General features: G+C 44.8%; 1 protein-coding gene across 7 annotated transcripts in view; it reads right to left on the bottom strand.

Annotated features, from left to right (window-relative positions):
* Positions 1-26,289, bottom strand: part of ADGB (androglobin) — a 261,865-nt gene extending 235,576 nt beyond the window's left edge. For 5 of the 7 annotated variants that reach the window (XM_072140923.1, XM_072140925.1, XM_072140926.1 and 2 more), the window contains exon 1: positions 26,124-26,289. In XM_072140923.1, coding sequence (XP_071997024.1) covers positions 26,124-26,197 — 74 coding nt within the window. In that variant the 5' untranslated portion in view covers positions 26,198-26,289. The remainder of the gene's footprint in view (positions 1-26,123) is intronic. The other 2 variants (XM_072140927.1, XM_072140929.1) reach the window with 1 other exon arrangement.
* Between the last annotated feature and the right edge of the window lie 840 nt (positions 26,290-27,129).

Genomic DNA, 27,129 nt, shown 5'->3' with positions numbered 1-27,129 from the left:
CACAAGGTTCTCTCCTTTTGAGCTTCTGTATAGTCGACACCCACTGTTAGATATAGCAAAGGAAGTCAGACCCTGAAAAAGTGCACATGCTTCCCAGTTGCAGGAATGGATAGCTCAGGCAATTCCTATTGTCAAAGAACATATTCTCAAGGCTCAAAATGCACATGCTAGAATCTATAACAGGACATCCCCTCTTAGGCAGTTTGGTCAGTGGACCAGGTTCTGGTGCTAATACAAACAACAAATCTTGGCAAAATGGCAAAGATTGCTGAGGGGGTGGTCAAGGTTAAAGGGGTATTCTCGTCTGGGCACTCACATTCAGTTTCATTAATCTGCCATATGTACACATTTCTTCAATTGGATATTATTAAAAAATATGTTCCTGTGTGAAGATAATTTCTCATAAATGTAGTCATTTTGTCCCTTAGAAACGAGATGGCTTCCTCGGATACGGCCACCTCTGCTGGAGGGATTGCACAAAGAAAGGAAAGGTTTTTGTATATGAAATGTCCGGGATTTACTACATGACCCACAGCCATCCTGTGGTAATTATCGCTGAATCCAGGAGGTCAGACAAGACTCAATAGCTCATGCCTGGCCCCCGCTGCCAGAGTGTGACGTGGTCGTAACCGAGGAAGCTATCTGGTTTCTAAGGGACAGAATGACTACATTTATGGGAAATTATCTTCACACAGGAACATTTTTTTTAAAAACATCCAATTGAAGAAATGTTTATAAATGGAAGATTAGTGAAACTGAATGTGAACGCCCAGGCGAGAATACCCCTTTAACAATCAGGTCCATAATTCAGGTTGGAGAAAACCCTACCCGGTCAGTTAACTTGTTTAAGCCCTGGATAGATAGGGAGACTCTAGAGATCTCTTGCCTTGTGACCCAACCAGAAGCAATAATAATAATAATAATTCTTTATTTATATAGCACACACAGACTACGCAGCGCTGCACAAAGCATGACAACTTGGTCCCTGTCCGCATGGGGATCACAATCTAAACAACCTAACTTCACAGAGAATGTGAAGATTGCAGAAGAAGAAAGCGTTCCACACCAGAAAGATCCTTGCAGTACTTGAGTAAGCAACAGGGGGCTATGGACCAGATGTTATGCCCCCTCAGATAATATGCAGCCTCTTACTTGGACATTGTTTTCCTGTCCTGGATATACTAAGAAATGGTGGCTTCACTATAAGTCCAACTAATTTTGCCATTGTGTTGGAAGAAGCAAGATACTTGACATACATTGAGAAACTCCAGGTAAATAAGGTCAATGTGATTCAAGACTGTCCCTGCCCACTCTAGCTATTTCTGGGAATTGGGGTATATTATAGGAGATTTGTCCATAAATTGCCCAAAATAGCTGGACAAAGAAAACTAAAGAAAACAAAAATCAGCCATGAACAAGTGGTCCCCAAAAGGGGAAGGAGATTACCAGGAAGTCGGCCCTCTGTAGGCAGCCAGTGTTGATAGCTCTGGACACACATTTGTTATTTTAGTATAGATGCACTACAGGTGGTCTGGGACAGGTTTTTCTGGAGCAGTCAAAGTGCTGGGTTGGATGGCCAGGCCAGGCCATGCCAGGGCTGGCCATTCCAGGCCAGGGCTAACAAGCCCTATGTAAAGCCAGCAATGTCAGGTAAAAGGGTGTGTTTCCCTATGTGAGAGTAAACCTCGGTGGAATAGTGTGGATGTTAAAAGCAGAGCTGGGAAACTGGATGTTACCAGTCTCTTTACTTTAAAATGTTATGTGTTGTGGTTGTCATAACCAGAATTGTAGTTCATTTGTACTAATACAAAATATGTAAAAATTGCAATTGTAAATACTGTTGCCTTCTTATAAGGCATTTGGGCTCAGAATGACATCAGAGCCAAAGTATGACTGTTGCTCCCATGTGCTGAAACATATGCTACACAATATGTGATTGGTTGTATGGGTTTATAATATTAAATGTTTAATTCTTAGGATTGTCAATACTGATCTGAAGTTTGATTATTCAAACCATCATCTCTGACACTGTATACCGATACTGTAGGTTAGCCTACATAGAATAGAGTTCAAATATTCCAGGCCGCTTTAGAAAAATCTTTTAGAGATATTCTGTAAAGAATCTGGACTCACTGGTGCATTAAAACGCATTTGAATTGAATCTTCAAAAGCCATAAACACATTCCACTGGGTAAAAATGTCTAAATGTGACTAAATATACTTTATTCCCTAGGTATAATTTTTAATACATAATTAATGGAATGAGATGGCTATACTAGTAATACAAATTTTAAATATTTACACCTATTAAGGTAGATCCAGTGGCAGGTTCAACTAATAAATGACATGGGAGCCCTTTTTAGGACTAATCCTTGAGTGGCCTTTAACTTTATAAATCTTTAATCACCTAATATGCAAATATCTGAAGAGGCTACTGGTGAGTGGAGTAGCCGGAGCTGAAGCTACACGGCGAGGCTACTCCACGCCCTAGTAGCCTCTTTGGATCCTCCTACTACGATTTCTTCAGTGTGCAGCTCCTGGTAGCTGTGCGCACTTGTCCGCACTCTGCATCGACTCTCTATGCAGAGCCGCCAGCTGCGCATACTCTGCTCCAAGCATGCGCAGTAGCTCTGGCTTTGCAACACTGAAGATCTCGTAGCAGGAGCATCCAAAGAGGCTACTTGGGCGTGGAGTAGCAGCGCAGTGTAGCTTCAGCTTCGGCTACTACACGCCCCAGTAGCCTCTTTCAGATATTTGCATATTAGATGATAAAAGATTTATAAAATTACAGGCCACATAAGGATTAGCCTGAAAAAAGGGCTCCCATGTCATTCATTAGTTGAACCTTCCACTGGATCTACCTTAATAGGTAGATCCGAGATGGCAGGTTTTTCTTTAAAAGGTTAGACTCTGTATAGATAGGTTCACCACCACTGGCATAAACTATGGAACAGGTACCAGTTGTCTAAGGTCAAACACCTCCTGGACCTGAGACAACTGGAGGAGAGAGAAGGTGTGGACACAGATGGGTGACCATTGGAGCTATGGATCCAGGCCCTGTGTTTCTTATTGATAAGGGGACCCTGGAGGACAGCTAAAAGGAAACACAGAATTTCTTTCTACTGTATCAGTGTCATCAGAACACTGATACGATTGAAAGCTCTGACAGAGCAGGGAGCTATAAGTTACTACTGAAACTGCCATGTTGGAACTTTGCAATAAGGGAGTGGGTACTCGTTGTCGTTTGTGCACTCGCTATCACTGGTCTATGCAAAGCTGGAGCTACTGCACATGCGCACAACTCCAGCTCGCAGATGAATGCACACTACTACGACAAACTGCACACCGAAGACTTCTTGGTAGGAGGGATCGAAAGAGGCTACTAGGACACGGAGTAGACGTAGCTCCCGTTCCACGACGCAGCTACTCCATAACCCAGTAGGTGATCTAAACAAAATTTGCATATAGATAAGATTATAGTTTTATAAGCTTCTGTGCCAATAACAGTTTTATTTTTTTTAAAAAGCATGGAGCTATAATACATTAAAGAAATCTGCCACGGGATCTACGTTATTAGGTAGATCTATGATGGTAGGTTTCCTTTAAACCACATCACAAAACAGAGACAGAGCCAAGAATAGATAAGATTTCTAATTTTCTAGGTATTACACATTTTTATCTAATGAACTGGTTCATTAATAATTATCATTCATAATTAAATCTGAATAAAAAAAAAAGAAGCTCCATGAAGAGTGTAATGCATTTGGACACTGTGGTTGGGTAAGGTTTTACTTTTTAAAGATTTTATTTTGGATTTTTTTAAAAAATACAGTCTGTATTACCATACACACAAGAGCAGCTGGCACAAAATACAAAGTAACATAAATCTCAGTCATACTTTCTGGGTAAAAACGTATTGGTATAACACCATTATTCTCATATTGGTGTAGAAGGGGAAGACCCAGAAATTATATCAGATGCTGTCTGGACTGCAACCCAAAAGCCCCAAGTCAGTGAAAAGCTGGCCAGGATGCCTCTAGATTCATAAGTCATTTTATATATTGGCAAATAAGAATTGACCCTGCGAATCAACCAGGATAAGCAAGATATTTTAGGGGGTTTCTAATTTAGAAAGGTCAGCTTTCTTATAGAAATCCAAGGGAACTTTAACTTTTTATATTAAAGTTAGATCTTGCAGGCTCACATGTGCCCCTCTCAGCTCGCTAGCGCGGTGCCTGCGGCGCTTAACTTCCTCGTTCCTGCCTGTGGTCCAGCAGCCGTGTGTCTACGTTCCCGTCTCCTAAGGTGCCTGTGCGCTGGCTTCAGAAGATTTAAAGGGCCAGCGCACCGTTGCTTGCCGCTGGCTACTTCCCAATTCCAATTGTGACCCCAGTGCCGTGTTTGACTTTGATTCTGTTCCGCCTGCCCTGACCTGCTTTGCTTTGTCCCCGACTCCAATTCCGTGCTGCCCGGCCTGACCTCCTGCCTGTGCCAGACTACATTTCTGCTCAACGCCTGTGAAAACCGGATGCCACTTAGATTCTACTCAGTAGAATCGACACATCCTAAGTAGCTTCTAAGTATATATCTAGTACTGCCACTAAATTGAGTTTTAGCGAACAACAGTTTAGAAGAAGAGTTAGAGCAACCAAAATGCTTAGACTTCAACACTACATTCTGAGTACTTACCCAATGATTAAGTCGGCATGAATGTACAACAAGGATGGAACCGTGAAAGTTAGAGTGCCGGGGCCTGCGCACATCGCCGCGAATATCCATGGTATCGCAAAGTCAGCACGCATGCGCCATAGAAACCGGGCCGTGAGCACTGTATCCAGGAACTCACTAAATCACAAAGTCAGCGCGAATGCGCACCAGCTGCGAGAGACAGAGTTATGGCTGCGAGAGACAGAGTTGGCACGCATGCGCAGTATAAATGGGTCCGTGAGAGCCTAAGTGCCGAAGCTTGCGCAATATAACCTGGTGACCTGGGAAAACATTAAGGCGGACGACATGCGCCAGTGATAGGTAAGGATTGGCTATAAGGTCCCGAGAGGGCAATCTATAAACTGTGCCCGCGATCTGTGACATGGATTGCGGGGGCACTTGTGACAGTCCCCCTCTTCTTGGTCCCAAGAAACCTCTGGAGGAGACTTTGATCCAAGATATTCTCCTCCCAAGATCTCTCCTCAGGCCCGAACCCCTTCCATTCTACAAGGAAGAACAGCTTACCTCTCACCGTCTTTATGTCCAACACCTCCTTAACTTTGTAGACATCAGTAGAGTCAGCCTCAGGAGCAGGAGAATATTCAGAGAAGCGTTTCAAGAAGACAGGCTTCAGGAGGAAGACATATAAGGAGTTCGGGATGCGCATAGATGGAGGAAGGCGGAGTTTGAAGGCCACTGGGTTGATGCGCTTGATTACTTCAAAAGGTCAAAGGAAGTGGAGACCAAGCTTGTAGCTAGGTATCTTCAGTCGGAAGATAACCACACCTTGTCACCTAGAGAGAAGACAGGAGGAGTCTTAAGCTTCTTATCAGCCCGAGTCTTGGTGCGATCAGTGGCTCAGAGGAGAGACTAGCAGGTTTGTTCCTAATGGATTTGAGGTCCTGCAAAAAAGCCCCTACCGAAGGGACGTTGGAGAAAGTAGGCAGTGAAAGGACGAGGAATTCGTCCATAGACCACAAAGAAAGGAGCTGCCCCAGCAAACCCAGAGTCCAGGGAGTTATAGGAAAAGTCAGCCCATGGTAGCAGATTAGCCCAGTTATCTTGATGGGCTAAAACGAAGTGGCGGAGGTAACAGCCCAAAGTCTGATTCACTTTTTCTACTTGCCCAATTGACTGAGCAGAAGAAAAGTCCAAATTAACTTGCAGATGGTTAAACAAGGAATGCAAGGACTTGGACAAAAATTGGACCCCATGGTCGGACACGATGTGCAGCGGAAGTCCATGCAGCCGGAAGATATGCTGGAAGAACAAACTGGCAAGCCGTGGAGAAGACGGAAGACCTGGAAGGTGAACAAAATGGGACATCTTGGAAAACCAGTCCGTCACCACCCAGGTGATGGTATTTCTAGAAGAGAGAGGAAGGTCAGTGACAAAGTCCATAGCCAAGTGAGACCACGGGCGTCTGGGTATCTGTAAGTAACAGTTCAGCTGGTTTGAGGCGAGAGGCTTTGTTACAGGCACAGGAGGAGGAGGATCCCACGAAATCCTGAACATCTTTGACCAGGTCTGGCCACTCATTTCTGCCAAACTGACACTCTATGACATGTCTAAGCTGACAAAAGTGATATAGCAAGGTGGGGCAGAATTAAATTCTTGTGGTATGTCTGAAAAGGAATGCAGCACCATCTCGGTATAACCAAGTTAGCAGCCAAAACTCAAAGTCTACCAATTTGAGCAATTCCACAAGTTCACAGTTACACTACAATAAAGTAAAAAGTGACCAGCCTTTACCATCATCAGCATCTCCTTCAGTTGGTACACATTTACAGATAGGCAAGGCTTAGATACGACCAGGATGCATACGGAGCCATATTGCACAGAAGACAAGTCCTAACAATTCTGTCTGTTGGTGAATGAAGGCAACATGGTATGGGCTCCTCTGCTTGCTCCTCAATGGAATGAAGCTAACCCGAGCATAACTAGAGGACGCCTGCTGGTCTGTACAGTGAGATCTTCCATCAGTACTATCAGCCTTCAACATAAAGGCAAACCAGAAACAGGCAGCAGTTTTCTGTACCATTCACAATCCCATAACAGTGTATTATCCACAAATCCCTCACAACAATGGGGCACATTTACTTACCAGTCCGAGCCACGATCCCCGAGGTGCATTCCCTGACTTTGATGCACTGTGCCGCGATCCACGTAGATCATGCGCCCGATATCCTGCATGTGTCGCTCCCCGCTCAGGTCCGCCGGAGTTCACCTTCTTTTTCCGATGCATGCAAATGCTTGGCTTGCAACACAAATTTAAATCCCACGCTTAGGCCGAATCCGTAGGATCGCCCCCCGATTTGTGTGAAAGCTGGCGCAATTGCGACACAATCCGATCGCATGCGACACAATCCCCGGTGTGATTTCCGAAAAGTCGGAAATCAAAATGAAAATGCGGCAGCGGGACCCTTTGTAAATAAGACCCAATATGTCATGCACAGATCCCCTTGTACCCTTGTGTCATTAACAGTGTGTCATCTTCTGATCCCCCTTAACAGTGTGTCAACCCAAAATGTCTTCCCTGTAAAAGTACAAATGTACACACACACGCACTAAAAAAGTATATGTCATTAAAAATCTCTAAAAAGCAATGCAAACTGAATTAAACAAACTGTTGAATCTATGTGCTGTAATTATCAGTACAGACACCACAAAATAGAAGGGCTACAGAGGTTGTAGTTTCACCCAGAAGAAGAACCTGAAATTCTTTGGTCTCACTGCAAATTCTTTGAAATAGCCCTCCACCCCTCTGTATCTTAATAATGCTATTTTTAGGTGATCTATGGTGCCTTGGACCTCAGTACAATCAATAGCTATGGTATTCTTTTACATCGCCTTTTGGAGATAGGTTTCTCTTAGTATTGCCAATGGAAAGAAACTGTTACATATACACTGTATACAAGTTCAGCATGAACAATGCACCTCAGGCTCCTAAAATCAATCACCAGCACATGTTAATTGTAGAGAACAATGAAACACAATCTAGAGACAGTACATGGACATAAAATATTTACATCCTTACATTGAGCATTACTACAGCTATTAAATGGCATCTGATTTTCCTACTGGCACATTCTATAGCCTCTAACTATCTGTTATTTTATCCACAGAATATTGTAAACCATCTAATACCTGTAATTACATCCTTGATACGCTTTACTATTCAGCAAATAATTGATTTTTTTTGCATTACTTGGGGCCTTGTGTTTTCTTTGTTGACAGTACAGTACTTACAACAATGAATGCTTACATTGATGTAAGTGTCTTTGAGACTTTGATTAATTTTTACATGGAATTTGGATCTCTTCAAAACACCTTGTCCTCCCATCTGTTGCTAAGAAATATAAAGCTGGCTGCCTGCACTGCAGTCTGTCAGGTTGGCATTATTTACACCTCTTATTTCTTTTCTTTTTTAAAATGGCATCCCTGTTGAGATACATATTAAATTGGCAAGAACATCAAATAGCCTTGAAGGGCAGATGAAAGTGTAAGGGCATGCATAATTATGCTAGTTTTATACTGCAGACGTTAAGTTTTATTATTTCTTAAACTGTTTGTTTTAGGATTGACCATTTTAAAGGCATTGTATGCTAATGCAAAGGAAATATTCCTGCATTCTACAATCTGCTTTTATGACATGGAAAGCATCTAATCATCGTGTGTGTAATACAATTATAAAGGTGTCCAGCTCCAGGGTGGACAGTTTAAAGAGGACCTTTCACCACCTCACACATGTGAAGATTATCATACAATCCGGTAGGGGCGGCTACACAGATTCAGGCGCACTTGGAATTTTCCTTCTAGCCCCCATGGTTGTGGAGATATCATTGACAGTTTCTAACCATTGTAATCTGTGTTTGGTCAGAGAGGAGGAGCTGGGGGTGGAGCTGGAGGTGTGTGTTATGCTAATCTTCTCTCATACTGTCCAATCAGTGGCAGGCAAAGTCAGAGAAACGATTATGAATATTGATCTGTGAGTTTTTTCTATGTTCAGTTTGCGGCAGTTGCGATTAGGCGGGGGCTGCGGCAGTTGCGATTACGCGGCGGCTGCGCCAGTTGCGATTACGCGGCGGCTGCGCCAGTTGCGATTATGTGGCGGCTGCGCCAGTTGCGATTATGTGGCGGCTGCGCCAGTTGCGATTACGCGGCGGCTGCACCAGTTGCGATTACGCGGCGGCTGCACCAGTTGCAGCGTTTGAGTCACGGTTATGCACAGTGTGCATCACGGTTACGCTTACACGGTGTTTGCATCATGGTTACGCAGCGTTTGCGGCACGTCTACACTTATTCCGCCAATGTTTGTGTTCTATGGCTAATTTGAGTTGCGTTTACAGATTTTGTGTTTATGTTGAATTTGCCCCATGTTTAAGCTTACATAGCATTCACCTTTATGTCGAGTGTGACTTGTGTTTTTGCTTATGTAAACGGCGCTTGCGTTTATGGCACATTCACACTTACATTTGCATGCCATCTGCATTTATGTCTGGTTAGCATCATGTTTACGTTTATGTGGTATATGCGTTGTCTCGTTTGCACTTACATTTACACAGTGTTTGCATTTCCGTTTACATTGCATGCGTGTTTACCAATGTGTGTAATATTGCATTTTTGTAAACAATGTGTAAATGCAATGTCAACAGAATATTAGAATGTGTGTGAACATAGCCTTTAGATGCTCATAGAGAAATTACAGTATGAGAGAAGATTAGCATAACATATGCCCCCAGCTCCTGCTCCAGCTCCTCCTCTCTGACCAAACATAGATTGTAATGGTCAGATCTCATGACTAATAACTCTGCAACCGCGAGGGCTAGAAAGAAAATTCAAAGTGCCAGTGAATCTATGTAGCAGCCCCTACAGAATGGTATCATAATCTCCATATAATTGAAGTAGGTCCTCTTTAAGGGTTTGGTTGCTAGAGTTCGGGGCCAGATAACACAGCTCCCGACAAATCCATGTTTTCAGTTGGCTAACTAAGCTCATAAGAAGGCAGCTGTGATAGCTTACTAAGTAGAAGCTAAGAAGCAGGGGAAGTCAACTTGCTAAAGCTGATAATGTTAAAACTGTGTGAGGAAAATTCATCAACCTGTCTACACCAGAATTTGAGAATATAGAATTTCAGAAAATCCCGTACACATATTGCACCCCAAGATGTGACAAAATCACAGCATGAAACACAATAGCATAAATAACCACTCTTCGACACTAAGCTTGTGATGTGGTTTTAACATTAAAAAAGTGTTTTGTCCTAGCCTTCGACTTGGGTCATTGTGAAGGAAAACCTCAACCTGGTACCTATTGTCTAGCATATGGAGAAATCCAAAGAAATGTCTTCCCACAACATTGTGGACCCACTGCCAAACCAGTCATGCTGGAGGCGGCAATACGTTCTTCATGGGGTCTGTCAAATGCTTGGTGTGAACCTACTCTCATCCGTGAAAAGGACAGGGCAACAATGTACAATATGCCAATGTTTGTGTTCTATGGCTAATTCTAATCGTGATGTGCAGTGTTGTGCTGTAAGCAAAATACCTACTTGTTGTTGGGCTCTCATGGATCCTGTTTCTCACACATGGATATTAGTGGCCTGCTGGAGGTCATTTTGTAATGTTCTGGCACTGCTCCTACAGTTCCTCCTTGTGAAAAGGGCAGATAGAGGCCTTTTCCACGTCTCCTGGTACACTGGCCTGTCTCCTGTTATCTGCTCCAAGCTCTGGAAACTTTGCTGACAGACATAGCTAAGCTTCTTGCCACAACTATGTGAAATCCATGTACTCTATAAGCAACTGCTGTGTGCAACTTACAGGGAAGAGAGCAACAATAAAATGCAAAAGTACAGCCAAAAGCTATGAAAACAGAAGTGATCTGTGGTCACCACCTAAAGAACCACTAATTTATAGCGCTTGTCTTGCCAACACTTGGTGTTGACCTATTGACAAGTGTTGATTTATGGACAGGTTGATTTCACAGAAGGCTTATGGACTTGGAGTTATATTGTGTTATTTTTTAGCAGTGTATACAAAACAAATTTTGTATGTCACTTTATTTGTTTTAACTTTCACCCATGTGGATTGGACCTTCCCAAGGTGAGCCTCAAAAGGACATGACAATCCACGGTTGCCTATATGGTATGTTGCAATAAAATGATCACTTAATAAATATATTTACTAATCTCCTGAATTAGCAGAAAACCAGAAACTATGCAGCAGTTTGTCAGTTGTCAGACAGCCAGCCAGTTGTCACACTACAGTACAATGAAAATATAATGCCAAGTAGGGACTGTTATCATCTTAAGGGCAATTTTTTTTCCAAGTCATGAATACTTCACAGGATAACAATGCTTTGAAATGCTTTTGGACTGGAGTAGATGCAAAATAGGATCCTGTCGCACAGCATGTCAGGATGCCATTTCATTTATGATATACATATTGAAGATTGTGCAGAGTCCCGTGAACACAAACTAAATCATTGCTAAAACATAACTCTAGTGCCTACAAATGTGTATGTTCCTGTGCATCCAAGTCAAGGTAAACAAAGCTACAAATAGCTCAGGTTTTAGGTCAATCAATACCTCTACCAGGAATTGCAGTCCCTATGTCAATAGAGCTAACAACATTGCGTTAGCTTGAAAGTAATAAGTGATTGTGGTAAACATGTTGGCTCAAGAAATAAGCAAGAAAACTAAGAAGTGATAAGAAATTTTATGAAATCCCAACCATCAATGTAATATTTTCCCAGAATCCCCTAGTGCAACATGAATGGCTATGAGACTCCATACGCCTACACAGCGGCTTTAATTGGCAGTCTCCGTTAAGAGAACTCTTACTTCCCGACGGTCGTCATAAGCCTCTGACTAAACCAAACAAGTTCTGTACTGAGAAGACCCAACCAAGTTGAAACAGTACTGTGTAAAGTTGGCAGTCTGTTCCTTCTGACATAGAAATACTGGTTTGGTTTTAATCCCATATCATGTCATGAGGCTTCCTGAAGGTCATGCTTGATGTCAACGGAACGGCCTTACAAAGTAGCTAAAGGAGGCATGGTTTTGCTTATTCCATCCTGGAAAACTTTGCATATTCTGCCAAGCTGAATGCATTTGACCATGGAAATCCTAAAAATCCTGCAGACCATAGTAGTACTTTTTTAGGCCACACAAGCCAATAGCAACCATAGTGTTGTTTTGTCATGAACTGTCATGTGGAAAGATGGTTCCTGGGAAACTGGAGTGGCTGTACTGCTGAACTAATGATACAATCAATGTAACTGTAAGTGTTCCTCATTGGGGTCTATAGGGGTCAGACCAACCCACAAAATAATCCTGGGAGCAGGACTGTTGTCACAATTCTTTGTGGAGGCCCTTTCACAGCGAAACCCAAGGTGTCTCCAGACCAGTCTCTGGCTAGCCTTGCATCCAAGACAAAAACGAGATGCACTGTTAGGTGAAATGACCATCACCCATCTTCTCATCACCCCTGTAATTCACAAATTATTTAAACAGTATTAACATCTTGGATTATGTGCATAGCAACCTTCTAGAGTGGTATACCAACATCTATCAGGTTAACGAATCTGTCTTTCACATTGTGACAAGTGACAATAACTGTCAACAAACACACCAAAATCCTACCACAAAACTTAGGGGATAAAAAAAAATTAAAAGTGGTTAGGGGGCTCCCATTCTTGTGTGGCACCGCCTGTTACTGCTGGCATCTGTCTATTAACAGAGGCCGGTGGTGCTGTCCCGCTCCAACAGGATATTGGACACAATGCATGTGGTAGTGGTCAGGATGGCTTTTGTAAACAAACATTGACCTGCTGTGATGTGTGGCACCGCAGGAAAAGGGGAGCGCTGGAGGAGGCAAGTGTAAGTATAATTATTTTAGTGTTGTATAACCCTCCCCTCTCCCTTTCACAGCCACATTTCAATTTTCCAAGGCCAACCCCTTTAACTTTAATTTGAGGTTATAAGACACAGAAATTTTGCTTGCTATACTCCTTCTGCAGGTAAGCGCTAGACGTTACTAGATTTGCATAACCTTTCTATGGCTTATCCATATTGGTGTTTCAATTTCACTGTTGAGGAATGTATAAAAAATATATATTGTAAAAACCTAACAAATGATGCAATTAATTGTATGGGATATTAGCTATAGTAACCGCGTGACATATAACTTTAACATAATGTACGGTATTTGTTCAGTGAACTTTAAAATTCCCATTAATGTATTATATTGTACATAAATCAATACAGAACAGAATTCCTTACAGTTCTGTATTCTGGAAAAAATAAGAAAAACTTTCCACTCTTAATTGATGATATTGATGATAATATTTCAAGGGGCAGCAAAAAAAAAGAAAGCAACAATATTCAAAGTTCAGAGTTCAAAGGAGCATTGCCAAGCATTAGTTTTGATAAATGTTTTGCATTTTGTAGAAAAAAAGAACACTGATGATTTGTACTTCTATTCTATTTGTGCATGTTTAATCCATGAGAAAAACTCAAGCTCCCACAAAATCAAGACAGGGATAACTTGATATACAGTACTCATTTGATTTAAAGTATTTAACACACAATACTCTTTCCTGGGACACTAAATATTCTGTCCATATGAGTTACTAAGAAAGACGAAGAGTGTTTCTCTGAAACGCATATAGCAATTTAGATATTGTAGCAGGTTCACAACCTCTTTACATCAGAAATAGTCCAAGAAGTCTGGAAGCACTACAGATCCCAGCGATTCTAACGACTAATTGCCTATTGAACAGTGTGAGAAATCACCAAATAGCAAATGCTATAGGACAATGCTGAGCATGTGCAGAGGACCGCATTTGCCTTCTCCCTAGGGTCTCCAAATGTCCCCGACCCATTCCTGCTCCCGTGGCTTGATTTTAGTCTCAGATGTCCATATGACATTTTCCTAGAAGCTTTGTGGCTTGTCAACATGTAGTTTTGCAAATTCTAGTTTTGCTTTTTCATGATTTGTTTTCAGCAATGGTGGCCTCCTCGGTCTTCACCTTTAATGTCTTTAGAAGTTTTTCTGGACTCTTTTGTTATCATGCATGTTGTTACTCTCCTTGATTTGTCATCAGTTTTCCTGTCTGCCTTTCATCTGTTTATTTTCAAAGAAATTTAATACATTTTTACTTTTGTTAGATTCAAGTTATTTATGTGACCATTGTCCGTTTTTCTTTCATTAAACGAAGGGTACAAACAATTTTGTCCAGGTGTGTACTACAGAAATGATATTGGACTCGTCTGTATATGCGAAATCTAAATGCTCAACAATAGCTCTATATACTTGTTAGCAAGATGAGATAAAAAAAGGTTTACCATTGTTTGTATATGCTGAAAACCTGAAGTAATCTATCTAATCTGGCCATGCAGGGGCGTGGTCTACCTATGGCGGTGTCCAGACATATCTTGTGCTAGCTCCTGCCTTATCCCCTGTGATTAGCTGTCAACCATCGCTATCCAGCACCCGATTTCATTCCAAATGGGAGCCAAAAGAAGTGTGGACCCAAAAGTGTCTTGCGCTCCCCTAACCAGGACAAACTCAAGGGGAATTGGGAAGTATCTCACCCCTGCAGTTGATCCGTTGGCAGCATCATGAGGCACTTATACGGTGGCCAGGCCCTCATCATAAAGATCCCCACGGACACTTATTTCCCGAGAATGACAACCAGAAGTACCCATGATCCACCATAGCGGCAGGCTCCAGAAGCCGCTATCGTCTCCGAGGCAGTTGCTGGCACACCGGCGGGCAGCGAAGTGGAGACAGCCGAGGCTGCAAGATGGACTCCGAGCAACATTCCAGAAGGCCCTGCGATCTGGCTGCCAGAGGACAACTTAGATGGCGGCGCGCATCAGCTCCGGCATCGGGCAGTAGCTGGGAGCCATCTTGAAATAGCCACCGCAGGGGCAGAGGTGAGAGGGGCCACTGATATAGGGACACAACCTAGAGCCCAGGCAGTAGCCCCATTGATCCACCAGAGGGCCTCAGCTTCAGGGTCCACAAAACAGAGTCCTATGCCCTACCATAGCCCGGGGCTTATTCGCCTAGGAAGGATGGGTCCCTGGGGGAATCTCGGTCGCTCATCCACCCCTAACACATGGTCCCAGACTTCTGGGGGACCGGGGGAGATCCTTGTGGAGATTCTACGCTCCCCGGCTCTGTGGCACACACAAACAGGGGAGTGGCCCTCTACACCACCGGGGGCTCCCCAGTGGCTTTTTTCCCAACTTTATCCATCCCACAGGGCCTCTCAGGATCTGGAAGGAACAAATCTTACATTGTCACCTTGCTCAGACAGCTCATCGAATTTATCCCCAGCAGCCACAAGTAGTGCTAGTACGTGAATATCCGCCAGCTATGTTGTCACAGGAAGCAGTAGCACTAGCAGATTTACAAGCTCTTCATACACATCTCAGATCTATCCCTACCAGGGAGGATATGGAAAGTTTCATTGCTAGACTGGAGCAGTCACATTCTGCAGAATTAGGGGGGCTGCAAGTGGATGTTCAGAGAGTTGCCGCTAGAGTCTCCACTGTGGAAGACAGTACTTCTACCCTTACTAATCGTATGGACACTCAGGATTCAATATTGGGCGCAAACACCTTTCAGCTTCAATTCCTGACCGACCAATTGGATGATACAGAGAATAGAGGCCGTCGTAATAACATTAGAGTTAGGGGTCTACCTGAAACGGTGGAAAACTCCCGTTTGCATGATACCCGGAAGCAAATTTTTAATTCCCTACTGAAAGCTCCGGTAGATACACCTCTGGAACTAGACAGGGCCCACCGTTCCCTGCAAGCCAAACCTGCTGCCCAAGACCCGCCGAGAGATGTCATTTGCAGGGTTCATAAATACCTAATCAAAGAAGCTATAATGCTCAAAGCCAGAGAGGCTGGAGAAGTAGTTTTTTAAGGTACCTGTCTACAACTGCTTCCAGATCTATCCCGTCTCACCCTACTTAATTGTAAAACACTCAAGCCATTCCTGGAGGAATTGAGAAGGAGAAACATCCCATATTCGTGGGGATTTCCATTTTGTTTGCACATCTGTCATGCAGATAGGAGGTACATCTTTCAGTATCCAGTGGATGTTCTGGGTCTTTCGGCTGCCCTGGGTTTTCAAGCTCCTCCACAGCCGCTGAGGGACCCACGTCCTCTAGATGACCAGTAACCAGGATTGCTATAACTTGGTTGATGGTTCTTTTACTTACCTATAGCTCTTATAGTTCTATAACTGGTTGCATGGCAATGTAGAATTATTCTTCCATAGCATATTGTTTTCCACGCTCTAGAGATAAGGGGTTTTCTCAATCTGTTTACGCAAGTACAGTCATGGCCAAAAGTTTTGAGAATGACACAAATATTATATTTTCACATGATCTGTTGCCCTCTGGTTTTTATGTGCGTTTGTCAGATGTTTTTATCACATACAGAAATACAAGTGTAATCATATTATGAGAAACAAAAGCTTTTATTGACAGATAGAATGAGTTAATGCAGCAAGTCAATATTTGCAGTGTTGACCCTTCTTCAGGACCTCTGCAATTCTCCCTGGCATGTTCTCAAATCATATTATGATACTGATAGCAGTCCATTCTTGCACAATCAATGCTTGCATTTTGTCACAATTTGTTGGTTTTTGTTTGCCCACCTGTCTCTTGATGATTGACCACAAGTTCTCAATGGGAGTAAGATCTGGGGAGTTTCCAGGCCATGGACCCAAAATCTCTGTTTTGTTCCCTGAGCCATTTAGTTATCACCTTTGGTGATCAACAATGCCTTTTCCAGCATGATGGAGCACCTTGCCATAAAGCAAACCGCTCTTGGACGGTTGGGAGAAGTTGCTCTTGGAGGACATTCTGGTACCATTCTTTATTCATGGATGTGTTTTTAGGCAAGACTGTGAGAGAGCCAATTCCCTTGGCTGAGAAGCAACCCCACACATGAATGGTTGCAGGATGCTTTACAGTTGGCATGAGACGAGACTGGTGGTATCGCTCACCTTGTCTTCTCCGAACAAGCTGTTTTCCAGATATTCCAAACAATCACGGGATTCATCAGAGAAAATGACTTTACCCTAGTCCTCAGCAGTCCACTCCCTGTACGTTTTGCAGAATATCAGTCTGTCCCTGATGTTTTTTTCTGGAGAGAAGTGGCTTCTTTGCTGCCCTCCTTGACACTAAGCCAAGAGTCTCCGCCTCACAGTGCATGCAGATGCACTCACACCTGCCTGCTGCCATTCCGGAGAAGGCTCTGCACTGCTGGTAGACCGATCCCGAAGCTGGAACACTTTTAAGAGACGGTCCTGGCGCTTGCTGGTCCATCTTGGGCGCCATGGAGCCTTTTTGGTAACAATGGAACCTCTCTCCTTGAATTCCTTTATGATGCGATAGATTGTTGACTGAGGTGCAATCTTTCTAGCTGCGATTCTCTTCCCTGTTAGGCCAGTTTTGTGCAGTGCAATGATGACTGCATGTGTTTCTTTAGAGATAACCATGGTTAACAGAAGAGAAACAATGATGCCAAGCACCACCCTCCTTTTAAAGTGTCCAGTGGTGTGATTCTTACTTAACCCCTTCCCACTCTGCGTCTGAGATATTGGACGCTGAGCGCAATGATTTTGCGCTCTGCGTCTTATATATCGGACGCAGAGCCAATACTGCCTTAGCTAAAGATCTGAGCCAAACCGGCATCGGAACACACGGGGTGCCAGCTAACTAATAGCCGGCACCCCAGTGTAACACCCACGGTCGGAGTGGGCTCCGACCGCGGGTGCTTAACCCATTAAATTCCGCAATCAGTGCGACCGTGGCATTCAACTTGCCTTTGGGGGGGGACTTTCACCCACGATCACCCCCCCCCGAGCCGCTTTCAGGGGGCACCAACCATTGCTATAGCAACTCTGGGGTTTGATCTGGGTTGCCTGTAAGAACTGCCGGTAAGATTTCGAATTTCAAAAATGGCAATTTTTTAAAAAAAATTCATCATTTTTTCTTTTTTTTTTGTAAAAAAACCCAAATCTTATCAGCCAACACTTACCACTAAAATGAAGTACAACATGTGGGGAAAAAAACTATTTCAGAATCACTTTGATAAGTAACAGTGTTCAAAAGTTATAACTAGAGATGAGCGAGCACTAAAATGCTCGAGTGCTCGTCTCGAATAACGAGCCCCATTGAAGTCAATGGGAGACTGGAGCATTTTTCAAGGGGACCAAGGCTCTGCACAGGGAAGCTTGGCCAAACACCTGGAAACCTCAGAAAATGATGGAAACACCACGGAAAAGGACAGGAAACAGCAGGGGCAGCATGCATGGATGCCTCTGAGGCTGCCTAATCTCACCATTATAGGGCAACAGCATGGTGATGACAGAGTGAGTGACCGAGTGAGGCAAGATAGCATCTAAAACACCCAATAATTGACTCTGACACTATAGGGGACGGCATGCGAAGGCAGCAGCACCGGCAGGCTAGAGTGAGGCATGGCGGCATGCCCCAAATGGACTCAAACCAATTTAAAAAATTCCTTTTGGTGAGCACTGTACGTATCATTATTTGGCCTGGTTATGGCGGCAGAGAGGAACCAAAGGAGGTGAGCAAGAAGGTGAGCTGAAAAGTTTCCCTATGTGAACAAAATGTTGACGGTATATTTAGTTGATAACACAGCATGGCGGTGACAGAGTGACCAAGTTCCATAACGTATCTGGTGAAACACCCGAAAAATGAGCCTGACACAGCTCATTTGCTAAGGGGACGACATGTGGAGGCAGCTATGGAGACTGCATCTGGAGGCTGCTATGGAGACGACGTGTGAAGGTTATGGCACCCGAGGTGAACGCAAGGAGGTGAGAAAAGAGGAGTGAAAAGATAGATTTTAGAGGTAAAAGGTTATAGGTTGTGGGTTGAAGGTTGCTGCAGTTCAAACGATGTTAGTTGGATCTTGGGATGGAGCTGGCGGCCCGCTGCCAGGCGAGCTTTCGCCTGTCCAAGCCCCTGCCTCTCGGCTCTTCCCCACCCGAAATGGGCCTGGGGGCCAGGAGCGTTTACTTAAAAAAAAATTATAATTTTCAAAGCAGGCAGGGTCGTTTGAATTTTTCATCTAGGAATAATGGAATAGCATAGCGGTTCTATTTTTAATTATTTTTGGAAATGGTTCCATGATTAAAAGAGACAGTATGGGGCATCCATATTGCGCTGCTATGATTGAAACTTCATGTCTCCAGCATGGCGGTGACAGATGGGCCGAGACCATTATGTATCTGGTGAAACTCCCGAAAATTCTGCCTGACACAGCTCGTTGCTAAGGGGACGATGTGCTGTATTTCCTCTTATGCTCCAGCGTCTGGGGTATAGACAGTTGAAAGCTGTGCATGGAGACATTGGTGGACGCTGTGGAGGATTGTGGAGGTGAAATGGACAGGAAGCAGCAGGGGCAGCATGCATGGATGCCTCCGAGGCTGCCTAATCTTGGGATGGAGCTGGCGGTCCGCTACCAGGCGAGCTTTCGTCTGGCCAAGCCCCTGCCTCTGGGCTCCCCCCCACACAAAATGGGCCTGGGGGCAAGAAGCCATTACTTTGAAAAAAAATTATAATTTCCAAAACAGGTAGGGGCTACAAACAGCACTTCTAAGAACCTTTTGTATAAGATCAAGTGTAGTACTGTTCTTATAAGTAATTGGTCTGGTTATGGCAGGGGAGGGGAAGGTAAACAGATGCGCAAGAAGCGCTGAAATAATATTGGTCAATGACAAAAGTTTGGCGGTATATTTTGTGGATAACACAGCAGGGTGGCGACAAAGTTAACAAGTTTGATGTGGAATCCATGAAAACAACCCAAAATTCTGCCTGACACAGCTCGTTTGCTAAGGGGACGATGTATGGAGGCAGCTATGTGGACGACTTTTGGAGGCAGCTATAAAGACGACGTGTGGAGGCTGCTGTGGAGACAATTACATTTGGATAGTGCCTGTATGTGGCAGTCCAAAAAAGTTTTCAAACCAGAGGAGCAGGTAGGTGGTCCTCCAGAAAAATTAAATGCATAGAGTACTATAGCTAGAGCCAGTTGGCCCTGGCAAAAAATAGCCAGTTTCCTCTGCTTTAGTGTACAAAGAGGAGGAGAAAGAGGAGAATGAGGAGGAGTGCATACATTGTTCAGGTTGAGCTGCTTTCACCTGGTGGAGAATGGAAATCCTGAGAAATCCAGGCTTTATTCATCTTGATAAGCGTCAGCCTGTCAGTCGACAGGCGTGTACGCTTATCGGTGATGATGCCACCAGCTGCACTGAAAAACCGCTCAGACAACACGCTAGCGGCAGGGCAGGCAAGAGTCTCCAAGGCGTACAGCGCCAGTTCAGGCCACATGTCCAGTAGTTGTAGGGCGCTCTGTGATCATTTAGGACGATGGTATGGTCAGCTACATACTCCCTCACCATCTTTCTGTAAAGATCAGCCCTACTCTGCCGAGACAGGGGACAGTGACCGTGTCTAGCTGGGGTGACATAAAACTGGCAAAGGCCTTGTAAAGCGTGCCCATGCCAGTGCTGGACAAGCTGCCTGCTCGCCTACTCTCCCTCGCTACTTGTCCCGCAGAAGTATGCCCTCTGCCGCTAACGCTGTCAGAAGGGAAATACTGTTTCAACTTGTGAACCAGGGCCTGCTGGTATTCATGCATTCTCACACTCCTTTCCTCTACCGGGATGAGAGTGGAAATATTTTTGTTGTACCGTGGGTCCAGGAGAGTGAATACCCAGTAAATCGGTGCTGGAATAAATTCTTGAACGCGAGGGTCACGGGATAGGCAGCCTAGCATGAAATCTGCCATATGCGCCAGAGTCCCAACGCATAAGAATTCACTCCCCTCACTGGCCTGACCTCCATTTCCTCCTCCTTCTCCTCCTCCAACAACTCTTCTTCTTCTGCCCATACACGCTGAACAGTTAAGGACTGAGCAATGCTCCCCTCTTCTGTCTCGCCAAAATTCAGTCTGTCTCACACAACAGTCGGTGAGGGGGCAGTTAGAGGGGGCGCTGCGCTGCCCTGAGAGTGGCAGCATCTGTGCTGGACTTTCTGAAATGCGCACAGATGCGGCGCACCTTCGTGAGCAAATCAGACAGATTGGGGTATGTCTTGAGGAACCGCTGAACTATGAGATTTAACACATGGGCCAGGCATGGCACATGTGTCAGTCTGCCGAGATGCAGGGCCGCCACCAGGTTACGGCCGTTGTCACACACAACCATGCCTGGCTTCAGGTTCCAGCCACAGATTAGTCTGCGCCGTGATGCCCTGTAATAGCTCTTGAGCGGTGTGCCTTTTATCGCCTAGGCTCAGCAGTTTGAGCACCGCCTGCTGTCGCTTAGCGACGGCACTGCTGCTGTGCCTAGAGCTACCGACTGATGGCACCATACCCACGGATGGTAATTCGGAGAAAGAGGTGGAGGAGGGGTGGGAGGAGGCATAGTAGGCCTGGACCGAGGTAGGCCCCGCAATCCTCGGCGCTGGCAGTATGTGAGCGGCCCCAGGGTCAGACTCAGTCCCAGCCTCCACCAGGTTCACCCAATGTGCCATCAGTGATATATAGTGGCCATGCCTGGCAGCACTCGTCCACGTGTCCGTGGTTAGGTGGACCTTGTCAGAAACGGCATTCGTCAGGGCATGGATGATGTTGTCTGACACGTGCTGGTGCAGGGCTGGGACAGCACATCGGGAAAAGTAGTGGCGGCCGGGGACCGAATACCGAGGGGCGGCCACCGGCATGCGGTTGCGAAAGGCCTCGGTCTCTACCAGCCTATAGGGCAGCATCTCCAGGCTGAGTAATTTGGAGTTGTGGACGTTGAGGACTTGGGCGTGTGGGTGGGTGCAACTGTATTTCCTCTTGCGCTCCAGTGTCCTGGGTATAGAGAGCTGGACGCTGCGCATGGAGACATTGGTGGACGCTGTAGAGGATCATGGAGGCGAAGGTGTGGTTTTCGCCCGGGAGGTGTTTGTGCCGGGGTCCTGGGCAGGGGGCTGACTAGCAGAGGCAGCAGATGACACAGGGGAAGGAGCAGTGGTGTGCCCGGCTGGAGGTGAACGGGCTTGGTGCCATTGAGTGGGGTGTTTTGCATTCATATGCCTGCACATACTGGTGGTGGTTAATCTAGTAGTGGTGGAACTCCTGCTGATCCTGGTGTGGCACAGGTTGCACACCACCGTCCGTCGGTCATCCAGTGTTTCTTTAAAGAACCTCCAGACTTCTGAAAATCTAGCCCTCGACACGGGAGCTTCACTACATGAAACATTTGGCGCTGATGCACCAGCTCTGGCCCTGCCTCTCCGTCTGTTCTCGTATAGGACTCGCCTCAGTCTCACAAGCACTGTGTTCACCCGGCCTATCAATCCAGCTTGAGTCTGTCACCTCATCATCCTCCGATCCCTCAGTATGCTCCCCCCTCGGACTTCCTGCCCTGACAACAACTTCACCACTGTCTGACAACCGTGTCTCCTCATCGTCCGACACCTCTTTACACACTTCTTCCACTACGTCAAGAAGGTCATCATGACCCACAGACTGCGACCGGTGGAAAACCTGGGCATCGGGAAAGAGCTCAGCAGCAACCTGACAAGTGGTTTGTGACTCTGGGAAGGGTCTAGAAAGCAGTTCTTCGGAGTATGCCGCCTCAAATGGCAAATTTTCCTGGGAGGGGGCAGACTGGGGGGAAGGAGGTTGAGGAGTGCTCACTTGGGTGACATGGGTGGACTGCGTGGAAGACTGACTGCTAGACAAATGGCTAGAAGCATTGTCCGCAATCCACGACATCACCTGTCCGCACTGTTCTGGCCTCAACAGTGCTCTACCACAAGTCCCAGTAACTTGAGACATAAACCTAGGGAGTGTAGCTCTGCGGCGTTCCTCTGCTCCTTCATCAGCAGGTGGTGTCTCACCCCTCCCAGGACCACGGCCCCTGACCCCTGCAGTAGTTGGACGCCCACGTCCACGTCCTCTACCCCTAACCCTCGGGTTCAACACTTTCAAAATTAAAGTCTATTATATAGACAAAATAGAAAAATAAACTACATTTTTTTTGTGTTTTTTTATTATTATTTTTTTTGTGTGGTTTTTTTTTTATAGAACAAAAATGTGCAGAAGAAATTGGACAGCAACTACAGAAGATGATTGCTATGGCTAGTTTCTAACCTACACTGACAGCACACAAAAGGATTTTGTGCTGTGACTGTGTCACTTTAACTTTTTAAAAACGCTAAATGTAGCCCTAACAAGGGCTTTTGGGTTCTTGGAGAATCACTCCTGCCTAACAGTAAGGTTCTTGGAGAATCACTCCTGCCTAACATTAATCTACTAGCACCCTAACGCTATCCCTGACCAGCAGCAGCTCTCTCCCTAACGGCATCCAGACAGAGAATGATCCGAGCAGCGCGGTCAGGGGCTAGTCTATTCCAGGGTCACCTGATCAGGCCAGCCAACCACTGCTATCAACATGTAAGTGTACCACGTGATGCTGGGTGTACTGCTGAGTCTCCTGGCTTGTGATTGGCTCTGTTTCTGGTCGCGAAAAATCTAAACGCCGCGAGATGCCATTCTCTCGAGCGGGCGAAATACTTGTCCGAGCACCGGTCAGTTGCGAGTATGCTAATGATCGAACGAGCATCAAGCTCAGACGAGTATGTTCGCTCATCTCTAGTTATAACCATATAAAGCGACGCATGTCAGAATCCAAAAAATGGGGCTGAGCCTTAAGCTACAAAATGGCAGCGTCCTTAAGGGGTTAATCATGACAGATTGCTCCATTAACACAGGTGTGGGTGTTGATGAGGACAGGGCTGGAGATCAATCACTGAAACGTTATTAGCAGCTCATTTAAAGGCAGGCCTGCAATGAAGTTGAAATGTGTTTTGGGGGAAAAAGTTCATTTTCTAGGCAAATAGAAAGCACTTTGCATAGCGCGAAGAGCATTGTCTCCAAAAAAATTACCTTCCAAATAAAATAAAACCTTTACTCTCGAGCATCAGCGCCATCCAGACGTCTCTTTTTCCTACATAGGGAGTTACAACCAGCAATCTCTATCCGCACTTGATACTTATTAGAGACAAGATTTTTTCCATACTTGATTGGAAATCCATGGCCTAGTACATGCAGTATAAGGGACATTTATTCAAGATATTAGTGCAGAATTCAGTGCATACAATGCCAAACTATACAATATTAAGGACCATCTTGAGGACCTAGACTCACGGGCAAACAGAATGGACACCTACATTAGGGATACAGCTTTACCCCCTCTTGACGAAGACACGATTGGAGGCACTGGAGTCGAATTTTAGCTAAGCCGAAATACTCCACGCCATCAGGAACTCCCATGCTGGAAAAAGCCCTGGCCCTTTGGGGGCCCTCTCCTCAAGACTGACAAGGGCATTCAACGCCATTTCCTCATACTTCTCTGGAGGCAAATATATGCGTCCTACTGAAACCAGATAAGGACCCTCTTCTACCGGCCAGCTATAGGCCTAACTCTCTCCTAAACGTAGTACATTAAAGGGTGGTCCCTAGTTTTTATGTTATCCCCTATCCACAAGAACACTTCTCATCAATGTTGAGAAAGGGGTCCTGTTCTCACTAGTGGGTTGAGGGGAAGCTCAAAGATACCTCTAGTCTCTGCAAGTAAACTAAATGGATTGAAGGAAATAGTCAAGTGGTGAGGGTCCTAGAAGTCACACCTCCGGTTTGTTTTCCCATAACTTGTGGACGGAGGATAACTTGAAGAGGTTTTTAAGAGCTTTAATGTTTTATTCCACTGAGAAAAAGGATATCAATGATGACGATTATCCTATTTATCCCCCACCCCCTCCCGAGCCATTAAGAAATTTACCACCATACGACAGCTGAAACTGACCATATGGTCACCCATATATTCCCTCTGCATCATGGAACAATTCAATGTAAAAAAAATAGCTGTTAGACAAATGATAAGCCACCATATATTTAATGAGAGAGTCCCATTACATAAGTCTCCCTACTCAACTTACATTCCCCAAGTACAGAAATCCATTGTTTGACTAACTTGTTTAGTTTTCCCAGGACAAACATCCTTGAAATAAACAAAAGGTACTTTTTGTAACCTCAACTGCTCTCGTTTATGATATAGGTGATCAAGAATTATTGATGTTTTCCAAGCCGTCCCATTGAGGATAAAAGTTTACTTGAACTTGAGAGAGTGCAGGTCCTTTAGTGCAGGCTCACCACCCTCCTTCACAGCATCACCAGAGGTATAATTGCTGAAGAGAAGCTGACTCATGTATCAATATAGTTAACAACTGGAAAAAAAACTGAGCACCACTGATTCCATGACATCATGACCCCTCGTGCTCAATGGAAGTTCTGAAGAGCACTTCCTGCAGAACACAATTTTGTCCTGTGAACTAGAACTTTGAATTTCCACAAGGGTAACATCATACAGTATAAAAACATCAAAAATGTAATTTTTTTGTCCAAAAACACAGTACACATTGATCATTGTTAGGCCTCTTCAACACTAATGTAGTATGGGTACATGCACTAGCGGTTTCCAGGGCCCTGTGTAGCGTGTTGACTACTCAAGCCGCAAATTATAGAGCCTTATTCATATCTGAGTTGGCAACTCGGGCACTTAACATGCTGATGACTCTTCCGTCCGCAATTAACAGACCACAAGCTTGTAAGAAGCATTACTCAGAGCAGTGCCACATAAAGTTGGGGAATAATAAACCTTTGCAATCTGCAGCAGTTATTAATATGCTGCAGATTCTATGTCACAGTATTTGGACAGGATTCTTATAAATCCCATTCGCTGTGTTGTGACTGTAAATCACTACATGTTTGTCACATCTGTATTGTCATTGCCTTTTTTATGGTGTATTATATGTCAGAAAATCAGAAACTGAGGAGGGCTGGATCCATCACATCATGTATACCAGTGGTTCTCAACCTTTCTAATGCTGTGACCCCGCAATACAGTTCCTCATGCTGTGGTGACCCCAAACCATGCAACTCGCAGTAAAAACACAGTAAAATTGTGGCTCCGATGGCTTTAGGCGACCCCCGGTTTTGGTCGTTCGACCCCAGCTGGGGTCCCGACCCACAGGTTGAGAACCACTGATGTATACCCATAGCGGACAATACATGACATTGTATTACCTATCATGGGGTCTTGCTGGATAGTGATGTAGACCCTTGTAATAAGTGGTGGCAGCTGTAGCCCCAGCACAGTGGTGGCACATAGCAGTACACAGCACATAGCCACCCAAACACACAGCAACAAGAACTAACCACAGAAAAGTTCCCCAGCAGAAAGTGGTAACTAGATTGCTCCAGCACCCACTGTCTATATCATGCCCGCCGCGTCCACACTCACTCTCTGGGTGTCTGCCCCATTGCGGAGTTCAGGCGATGCCCTGATTCCTTCTTCTTGGCTTGTCTGGAGGACATAGCGGCTGCTCCGGGCCGGTTACCGTGTGCTCGGTGAGGTGTAGTAAGCGGCGCGTCTTTTGGTTTCTAGGAAACCAGAGTCGCGCGCACCCGCAGCAGGGAACGTCACGTGCTCCTGAGCGCGCTCCCGGCCCCGGGGCTCCAGAATGTCCTTCCTCCTGAAGGGGGCGCAGTTACCGCAGTCCGTTTATACATGTGTACGCATACAGTCATCTGGGTTTCAGCTTTTACTTTGATTTTGACCTCAACAGCAATTGACACATTTATGGTCTTTTCTGCATAAGTAAATGTCAAATTAAATTTAAAATAAAAACAAGTTCGCTTAATGCTAAGCATCCTGAGCAATAGTGCCAACACCGCCCTCATAGCCTCAATAATCCCGTATTCTCAGTATATGCTACAGACCACAGAGAAGGTTAGGCTTTCCCTGACCCTCTCACATTCCTGTTTTCTATACATCCTCTTTACATCAAGCATCATGCTGCTTTCCAAAATTTAGAGTACTCATTATACAATCTATAAAATAATATACAATATGTGGGCATAGAGCTTTTTTTTTCAAAAAAACAGCTGACAGAATAAGGTCAACAATGATTTATAATTTTAAAAATGTATATTTACTGCAGCGTCGCTCATCTGGAGTTTGTTGTTATTGATGTCTTTTCTGCGCTTCTCAGCTTTGATTGATCTTCGCTCCATCAGATACGTGTTGTCTATTGCACTCTAGGCTGAAGCTATGTTTTGATCTCATGGATCCTCTGCAAACAATCTGTTTTACATTTTGTTTTATTGCATTTTAATTAGGTTCTCCACTACACAGAGAAAAACAAACTGCTTTCCCTAAAGATCAATTTACTTTTCAGCAATACTGGATGTTGGTTAGTGTGTTTTTTATTATGTTTTTTTTATTACTACACAGTTATTTCGGTGAA

The sequence above is a fragment of the Engystomops pustulosus genome, chromosome 3, assembly GCF_040894005.1.
Source record: "Engystomops pustulosus chromosome 3, aEngPut4.maternal, whole genome shotgun sequence".
NCBI classification, from domain to species: Eukaryota; Metazoa; Chordata; class Amphibia; order Anura; family Leptodactylidae; genus Engystomops; species Engystomops pustulosus.
This window is presented reverse-complemented; position numbering and strand designations above follow the sequence as displayed.